This window comes from Anser cygnoides, chromosome 26 (assembly GCF_040182565.1).
Source record: "Anser cygnoides isolate HZ-2024a breed goose chromosome 26, Taihu_goose_T2T_genome, whole genome shotgun sequence".
Taxonomy (NCBI): domain Eukaryota; kingdom Metazoa; phylum Chordata; class Aves; order Anseriformes; family Anatidae; genus Anser; species Anser cygnoides.
In genome coordinates, this window is record NC_089898.1 from 633,636 (window position 1) to 642,966 (window position 9,331).

Here is a 9,331-nt window from a genome sequence, read left to right on the forward strand (position 1 = left end):
TATCTAGTGTGAAAACAAAGTTTGTGTGGTGGATGTTGGAAATAATCTCTCCCAATGCCTGGCCCAAGGAGGGGACTTTGGTGTTTTTCAGGAGAAAGCATCCCAACGTCCTGTGTCGGAGCAGGCACACGCGGCCCTTGCAGCAGTTGATAGTGGGACTGCAGGACGCCCGCCCCGCTTCTGAAAGGGCGCAGCGGAGAGGACAGCGAGACGCCAGGGGTGGAACGACCAGCAAGTAACTGGGGCCTGCGCAGCCACCTGCGGTGGGGAAGAAAGCCTACAGAAGGTGTTTCCTCCTCTGCGTTTTGTCACCGTCAGTCCTCTTTGTGTGCCTTACGGTATCGTATGGACTGTATGGACTGGTCTCTAAAGGAAGCGGGGCTGGCGGAACAACACGAGCGGCAGCACAACGCAGCGCATCAGGGCGTAAATCGGTCAACACGGATACCTGCGGCGGTCCCCGAGGCCGAGAGCCGGGCAACGGCCGCTGCGGGACTGCGCTGGGCGAGTCCTAGCTCCGGGCGGAGAGCAAGGGAGGGGAGAGGCCCCGGAACGAGCCCCCCGGGTGGGATCCGCCACCCGCCGGGTCCTGGCGCAGTTCTTTGCGGGAGCCGCAGGACCGGCACGGAGCAATTCTCAGACCCCCCCCCCGCGCTGCCGAGGACGGGGCCCCGCGGCTCCGGGCCCCGCGGTGCTGTAACAGCAGGGCCCGGCGGGGCGCCCGGCCCCAGCCCCGCTCCCACGTCCCGGGCACGCACCGCGTGCTGTTTGTTGTAGCACCGTGAATACCGCGCGCTGGGGGCGCAGCCAGCGCGGTGCCCGGTGCCCGCTCCCCCCGGCCCCCGGCCCAACCCAGCCGGCCCCGGGGCCCACACCGTGCGGCACCCCCCAGCTGTGCCCCTTTTAAGAGCCCCGGACGCCTGCTTATCCCGCCCCCCGCTCGTTGCCGACTGGCTGCCGCTCCCCGCTAGCAGCCAATCGCCTCCTCATCCGGCGCGCACTTCCTCCCCGCCGCCCCGCGGCTCCCTTCTCCCCCTTCCTTCCGAGCTCCCATTGGCCGCCGCCGGCTACTCCCCGCCTCCCGCCGCGCGGCGCCGCGCGCTCCCATTGGCTGCCGGCAGCACGGCGGCGGCGGCGCGGTGCGGCCCGCGGCGTTTCCTAGCAGCGGGCGCCGCCATGTCGCCGCGGCGCGGCGGGCCGCTGGGCTACGCGCTGCTGTGCGGGCAGGCCGCGCTGCTGCTCGGCAACCTGCTGCTGCTGCACGGCGCCTCCCGCGCCGCGCCCAACAACGCCTCCGAGCCCGACGCGCCGGGGCCGGACCCGCCCGCCGCCGCCTGGGCCTACAGCGACCCGCAGGCGCCGCTCGTGCTCTGCACCTACCTGTGAGCGCCGCGCGGGGCGGGGCGGGGCGGGCGGGGCCCCGTCAGGCCGTGCCCCGCCGCCCCTGACGGTCCCGTCCCGCCCCGCAGCCCCGAGGAGTTCGTGGAGTGCGAGGAGCCCGTGGACCACGGCGGCAACGCCACGGCGCAGCAGGAGCTGGGGCACGGCTGCGTCAAGGTGAGCGGCGGCGGCGGCGGCACGGGGCCCGGTGACGGGGGGGCGGCCTCCGGCCCGGCTGAGGCCGAGGCTGAGGCGAGCCCCCCCCCCCCCCCCCCCCCTCCCAGTTCGGCGGGCAGGCGCACGGCGACGTGGACCACACGCGGGTGCAGTGCCGGGCGCTGGACGGCATCGAGTGCGCCGAGCCGCGGAGCTTCCTGCGCGGCAGCAAGCCCTGCATCAGGTAGGAGCCGGGGACGGCCTCCCCCCGCCGCCCGGCACGGCCCGGCACGGCCCGCAGTGTGCCCAGCACCCGCCGGGGGGAGCCTCGCCGCCGGCACCGGGGAGCGGCCGGGCCCTGACACCCCCCCGCCCCCTGTCCCCCCCCCGCTGACCCACCTCTTGCCGCCGGTTGCAGGTACACCGGGCACTATTTTATAACCACTTTGCTCTACTCGTTTTTCCTGGGTTGCTTCGGAGTGGATCGCTTCTGCCTGGGCCACACGGGGACGGCCGTGGGGAAGCTGCTGACGCTCGGAGGCCTCGGGATCTGGTGGTTCGTGGATCTGATTCTCCTCATCACCGGAGGGCTGATGCCCAGCGATGGCAGCAACTGGTGCACCGTGTACTGACAGGAGCAAAGGTGGATCCAAAGAAAACCACAGCGTCTCCACAGGACTGGGCACGGACGCTTCCACTTGCTGCATAGCATCAGAACAGACTTCTCGTGCGGGTTTCTGCCTTGCACAAACGTGGATTTACAATGCTGTAACTTGATCTGCAGAACAATTATTCCTGTTAATTCCTCTGTACATACCTTGGACACAAAATTGTTCAGTATATATTTTGCTTGTTTACAATAATCTGGGCTTTTTTCCCCTCAACTGGTAACAGTTTAAGAACTCAGATCTTGCAAACACTGGCAATCAAATTAATCTTAATAAAGTCTGGGAAGAGCTGACTCCACTTATCTTTGATGCTAGTAGGGTGCATCCACACAGAGATGCAGACCCCCATCCTGTGGTTGTGTGTGATGATTTAGCAAAGCTTTACAGTTGAAACCAAACAGTGTTATAGAGACTCTGTGGCAAAGTCATGAGCTCCAATTCTGACTGACTTGCTTAAGATCATGTGCGCTTGCTTCGGGTGAAGCTGGGTTAGATCTGGGAGAGACCGCACCCTTTTGGAGAACATCGCTTTTCCTTCTTTCAGGCTGGAAAAGCCACAGTGCACCAAAAATAAATTCAGTATCACAAAATGAAGCACTTGTTTCCACTGATGTGGCTTCCCCTACTACGTCCACGTTCTAGAAATCGAGGACACTGTGTCTACCCCAAAGTAGTACGTGTATTACTTTACAGTTACCTGGGTCTCCTGTCCCCTGCCCTTCACGGTTAAGGGCATCCTGCGTGGTGCTGCAGCTAAGTGCTGGCTCCAGGGACAGGCTGCAGAGCGTGAACAAGGGAGGGGAGCTGAGGTTAGGCTTGTAGGGACAGCTGGTTGAGAGGTGGACGTTAAAAGTCTGCGCAATGGCAAAATAAAAGTGTTTGATGGCACAGAAAGGACTTGCAGTCTGTAAAACAATCTAAAATTCTGCCATGGAGCAGCCTCACGCCTTCCCACTGCTGGTGGATACTTACATTTGCTAAAACCCACGGCAGGGCAGTGGCAACCGTTTGCAGTTTACAGTCACGCTGCCAAGCTCCACTTGCAGACTCTGGTAACGTCCTCATAAAGCAGATCAGCTCGGCTCCCGTGGCGTTAGAGCACTGCACACATTTATGCCTGTGACGACATTAGTCCCGATCAGTAAACTTGTGCCCCAGTTAATTGACAGCAAACGGACAAAACTGCCAAATACAAGCTTGGCCTCATTAGTGACAAAAGCCTTACTTCCACCCTGGAGCTGCAGGGGATGGCCAGGAGCCATCGGCGAGCTGGGAAGGGGTCAGGATCGCAGAAGGGTGAATCCTGCATCACGCATGTCCTCGTGCTAGTCAGCCCGCTGCCTGAAGCACTGCTTCAGCCACGGCACAGAGTGTGCGCTACCGAAATGAGCAGAAGCTTCAAGCAACCACACACACAAAAGAGGAAGCCCTACCAGATGCAGTTTGAAAACTTCGCAAGTTGAATAAAAACGGGAAAAGGAAGCTGCTACAGTAAGTCACACAGACAGAACCAGCCACCCGAACCAGAACCGTATATGCAAAAGTCAATTAACATTTGACGTAAAACACAGCAGACGTATACTTGCCACTCTCACACATTTCTGCAAATTAAGCACCCTCCAGTTGTCTGCATTCAGCAAATTTCTGCCGGTGTTACTTCTACTTCTGTCTTCAGTGGAACTGCGAAGGGGTTCGCTTTGGCAGGGAATTGTGCCTGTTCTAGTTTTGGTTTGTGGGTTGTTGCAACAACTCCTTCTGTCTGGGGAATGGGATTTATATCCCATTTAGGTCACAAGTAATCTGAATTTGGCAGCTTTGAATAGGTCTCGGGGCTGTGGGGTGGGTGGGGGGAGCGTTCATTATAAAACTACCACATTCTTCAGACTAGTGGAACAACGGGGCTGGAAAGCCCATGGTGGGAAAAAAAAAATTAAGCTGCAAGCCAGAAAGAAAAAAAAATAATAATCCTGTGTGCAGAAGCCCATCATCATTAACATCTCCCCATGCGCTCAGCCCCGCAGCTGCCAACTAACAGCAGGGGCTCAGATTCCTTCCGTAGCCGAGGCCATCGCTGACTGCGCTGAGTGCCGAGGGTGTCGGCCATCAGGCCAACCCTTCCTCACGCCCTCATATTCAGAAAGGCAGCAGTCGTCGCGGCTGCCCTGCTGCCCATGGATTCAGCCCTCCCAGGCCAGAATCTCAACTTGCCATTTTTTTTCTTCAATGCTAAGCAGAAGCTTCTCAAGCGTTCTCCGCTCTGCCTGAAGTTATGCTACAACTTGTTGTGACCACAGCTTAGGGCAACATCTCATACTGCAGTCATGTGCAATAAAAATGGATTATCGTGCTGTACATTTTAAAAGTGTTTTTTTTTTTAAATAACTGTGATTTTTAGAGGTTATACCATTTTAAAATCTGATAAAGTTACCTAGTTGTTACCACTTTCCAACTAAATGCACGTTCGCAGATTCTTAAACTGGAGCTCGCTGTGATCTTTCCTGTGATCTTTCTAAATTCTTGAGGTTCTTCGGTTTTTGTCCAAATGTCTTCTCCTGAGTCCCTCTCTCTTTTTTATTACATCACAGCACTAAAATCTGGGGGTACACGTTAGGGTATAATCTCAAGCTTCGCATGGGAGCATAGGGAAAAAAAAGTCTGTGCTGAAGCTTTTTAGGTTTTGTTCGCTTTAAAAAAGGTTTCGGAGGGATGGAGTCATAAATATAAAGACAAAACAGAGAAATAGATGTTGTAATATGGTAAATGCGAGCCCAGCCCTTATCTCATCCTGAAACGTGCGCGGGCCTCGGCCCAGCGGCCGTGCTGCTGCGGCGGCTCCGAGGGCGGCTCCGCGCGGGCGGCCTGGGAGCCCCGAGCGCCGCGAGTGGAGTCCCCGCTGCCAGGCTCTGCTCTCACGGACAGAGCGGATGGAAAAGCAGAACGACAGACAAAATTTGCTTACTTGAGAGCTCGTGGAAGCCTTTCGATTCCCACGTATTTCTTTCCTGACTGAATTTTCCCTAGAAGGACAGAATGAAACACGTTCCCGAAACCAACCGAAGCACGGCCAAAGCCACATCTCAGCGAAGACCGAGAACTCGCTGGTACTGCCCACAGGAAAAACAGCACCAAATTGCGTTGCTCACGCTTTAAACGCTGCGGATCGTTTTAAGAAGAAAGCCTGAGTTGCTCCTCTGAGAAGCGGTGCGTTCATGGTCTCAGGTGAACTCACCACAGCGTTCAGGCCAGCAGCGGGCACCAGTGAAGACAGAAGCGGCCCAGGTTTGTGTTCGCAGCCAGCCCCACGGCTGTGCAGTATCTCTCGGAGCTGCCTCCCGCTCCTGCCAGGCCTGGGCCGCTTGGACCATGCCCGCAAGGCGTCGCTCCCCCGAGCTGCCAGTAACCACGAGCAGGAGCCGCAGTAAGCAGCCACTTCTCCGACCTCTCTCTGTGTAACCACGAGGTCCTGCAAGGGACCGGAGGGTTCGCTCGGAGCAGGTTGCAGAGGAGGTGCCAGCACTTACCGTCAGCGTGCTCAGCCCCGTGACCTCGCCATCCCGGCGGAGCAGAGCCCAAAAACTACGGCGGCACCTCGCGTTCCCACAGACGTCTGTCCCCGTTTTGGAGGATGGCCCTTGCAGCAGCAGCTGGTTGAAGGCAGAATCGTGAAGTAATTCTGAATTTCGCTTTCACAACAAGACCAGCTTATTCCAGGCACAACTAGGGTTGAAATAGGAGCTGCTTGGATGACCTTAAGGCCACAAACGCACCCGCAACGTTGCATTTGTTAATGTTAATTCAATAACAAACCTGTGGCGCAAGAGGAAGAAAGAGTTACTGGAAGAAACATGAATTTAATTTCCCGGTGACAGTAAGTTTGAAATCCCAGCCTCAAGGTTGTGCTTCCCCAGCGTTTACTTAAAGCAGGGAGGAAAGCTTTAGAAAATTAAGGATTCCTCTGGTAAATGACGAGATTCGCTGGCCTGAGGTGCATCACAGAAACCCTGCGGTCCTCAGACGGCACAAACCCAGCGCATGGGTGCAGGCGAGGCCATGGCACCAGCCGCTTCTGGGCGAGGTGTTCAGGTGCCCCCGCACCCTGCGCTTGCTGCAGCCCACCAGGACCCCCCCCAGGGCCATGGCAGGGCTGGGTGGCCTGGGGACAGCCCCCCCCAGGCAGCTCAGCACCCACGTGGCGAGGGTCTGGGGGATTTTGTAGCTGAGAGGGAGCAAATAAACACGGCCTGACGAGGCACACCGAAGACAAGCATCTCCCGTGCGCAACGAACGCTTAGCGCCAGGTTTCCGAAACAAGTCGGAGCACGGCTGTGGGCGTCACAACGGCAGCCGGTGCGCCGAGCGCTTCGGCAAGTCGGGCCCTGCCTGCTCGTTGTCCACCTCGAGTGGCAAACGCAGCCCGCAGAGCTCCGGCGGCTTCCCGCGAGGCTCGCCAGTGCTCCCTCCGGGTCAAACGCCAGCGTCCCCGCACACTCGCACCCACCTGCACTGAGTTCACGGGTGCCCTGGATTTTCCACATAAAAGTATCATTCCGGTGTTTAAATAATATTATGTGATGGGTACTGATATTTTTTAAATTGCTCTAAAATTAGAAGGGCTTCCCAGCATTTTCTGGGAAAAAAAAAAAAAAAAAGTGTTCAGTTCAGTTATTATCTTCACTTAACAAATGGATACAGAAATTTCCATTTTGTTAGCTGCTACAGTGTGCTACATCGCATGAGGAATAAGCTCTGACTTTATTCTCCTATAAAGTGAGTTCCACTGCTTTTAATTCCCATTGTGCATAGGGCTGATGGAAAAAATGTCAAAGCAAATCTGGGTGGAGGAAATTCTCTTCTTGTAGAACATCTCTCATTGTAAATGAAAGAGTAAGACCTACTATGCCCTGCTAAGATTACTTTCAGATGACTGTGCTGCGGTTTCTTCATTCTCAGTCTATCAATGTCAGCAGCAGAGGCAACAAAAACATACACTGGATGCGCTGCAATGAAATAGAAAAGGAGCCGAGAGGAATTAGATATGGGCAAAAGACAGGCAGTAAAGAGAGAGATGTAAATTCACCAAGGGACAGCCTGAATTTGCAGACTGCAGCAGGGTAGGGGTCTTATTAGCAATGTGACTTCTTCAAAGACACTCTCCAGGGTATGAGGGTTGTCTCTGGGCAGGACCACCCCTGGCAGTGGGTGCTCAGAGGTTTGGGCACCTACGGAACCCTACAGGAGGCAGGCACGGCTCCCCTCCCTTCGAGAGGCATCTCCTCCGCTGAGCAGGACCCACACCACCTCACGGCAGGCAAGGACGAGATTGTGGCTGGCAGCGGAGCCCCTGCTGAGCCGCGAGCCCTCTCCCTCCTGCTGGTCGGGCCAGCAGGGCTGGTTCTCCCCGCCAGGAGTGTAATTACAGCAAGAAGGGCTCAGGCCAGACACTTCCTGGGTGCTACTTCCCGGTGCAATATTGCTGCGACTGCTGCGCGGACGTGCATGCAAAGAGGAGAGGCGCCCACGAGACAGTTGCTGCTAATTACAGAGCGGATCACAGAGCCCAAACCTGGGAATTTCTGGGGCATCGCTCTCTAAGCATCCAGGAATCCCACTTAAAGCTGACCAAAGTGCTCTCTGCTGCCTGTGGTTCCCACACCCCCGGGGGCAGCGTCTGGAGTTTGATCTTACGTTGGCGATAGCATCTGTCTGAGCGCAGCCCGTGTCTGAGACCTCCGGGCCGAGCTCCTCGTCCTCTCCCTGCCCATCGCTGCTGAGGTCGGTGGCATCTTCCAGAGGCAGTGCTCAGAGGACGACGCTGCTCAGTCTGACCCCAGTGCCTCCAGCCACCACCGGCAGGCTTGGGGCAGCCGATAAGTGGGGCAGCCAAGGCTGAAATGAGCTCCCAACCCCTCTGAAGTTGGGGGTTTGGTGTTTCCGTGCTGCACTCTGAAAGGAGGAGCTGTGCTGAGGCTGCAGGGCTCCCTCAGGTCACAGCGCTCTGAGTCCTTGGGGACAGGTCCTCAGAAAGCCAACGCCGGTACGGGAGGCAGCAAATAGCTCACACGGGGATGCAAAACGCCGGAGCTTCAAGAGAAGGCGCTGGGGTCCCGTGTGCCGCGCACAGCGTGCCCAGGAGCCGTCTCCCAGCACCCCAGGGAGCACGCACATTTGCAGGGCAAACTAGCATACAGCTCAGAGCACACAGAACGCTTTCAGAACGTGACATAGCAAGTCTCCTCACCTTACTTCCATGCCAGCAGTGTCACCTGTTTTGGGGAAAAGCTTTTGAAAAAAAATCCCGTCAAACTCTCAAGGCAAGAGAGCAATGCACTCCTGCTTGCAAGGCCGTGCGCCTGGCTGTGCCAGAGGGCTCACGCTCGTGGCACCCGGCACTTGCCTTCGCTCCGCTATTTAAAACGCAGGCCAAGAGTTATTTATGAACTCTCATACACCTGTCAGAAATATTATCAATTCTTTCTCTCTCTAGTTTGGGAAAAAATCTTTACCGTGCTGCCTGCCTCAGTGCAATTACATACCGCTCTGCTGCATGAATCATCTCTGGTGTTTTCAGCGCAACACACACACTTCTAATGGGCACCCACTCGTTTTTTAAGCAGATTTCTGATTCATTTTAATGGGGAACATAGCTTGAAAAGCAGTCTTACAGTATCCTTTTGATGGCGGGCTGGGAAAAAAATTAGTCGCTAAGGTTCTAAACCTGTTTTTTAAAGATAGGCACGTTCATGTTTTTGTTTCTAATGACGCTCGTTCCCATCCTACACAAGACTTACCTGTGTGCACAACAGCAGCATTTATGTGTCCTGCACTATTCCTGATGCCATCAACAACTGCCCAGCCCACGGAGTTTGCTTTTGTCCTGCGCAGTGCGAAAAGGAGAGGAGTAGGAAGGAGACAAGCGTCTGCGCAAGGAGGGGAAAGCAGCATTCAAGCCCTTTCCAGGCGTTTCTGGCGCAGCCTTTCCGCACGCTCAGCCTCCCTCACCCCAGGCTCGACTCTCATCCACGCTGTCTGCAGTTCTCAGCAGCCACCACTGCAGTATTTGCCCTAGAAACTTTGCAGCAAGTTTGTTTGCTTGCCTTGTTCTTTGAAGTTATTAGGATTACTACTAG

General features: G+C 56.3%; 1 protein-coding gene and 1 long non-coding RNA gene across 4 annotated transcripts; one reads left to right on the top strand and one right to left on the bottom strand.

Annotated features, from left to right (window-relative positions):
* The first annotated feature begins 1,125 nt into the window (after positions 1-1,125).
* On the top strand, positions 1,126-2,497 carry TM2D2 (TM2 domain containing 2). The gene is made up of 4 exons (XM_066983615.1): positions 1,126-1,382; positions 1,470-1,557; positions 1,665-1,780; positions 1,955-2,497. Exons 1-4 carry the CDS (start codon positions 1,177-1,179, stop codon positions 2,166-2,168), a joined length of 624 nt encoding a protein of 207 aa, XP_066839716.1. The 5' UTR covers positions 1,126-1,176; the 3' UTR covers positions 2,169-2,497.
* On the bottom strand, positions 2,021-5,881 carry LOC106044368 (uncharacterized). Of its 3 annotated transcripts, XR_010826680.1 has the most exons (3): positions 5,726-5,881; positions 5,164-5,221; positions 2,021-3,321 (listed from the first exon to the last, which is right to left on the bottom strand). It is a non-coding gene; the product is annotated as an uncharacterized lncRNA (long non-coding RNA). The 3 variants fall into 3 exon arrangements; XR_010826679.1 differs by having other exon boundaries at positions 5,164-5,881; XR_001212240.3 differs by lacking the exons at positions 5,164-5,221; positions 5,726-5,881 and adding an exon at positions 3,430-5,134.
* Positions 5,882-9,331: the final 3,450 nt, after the last annotated feature.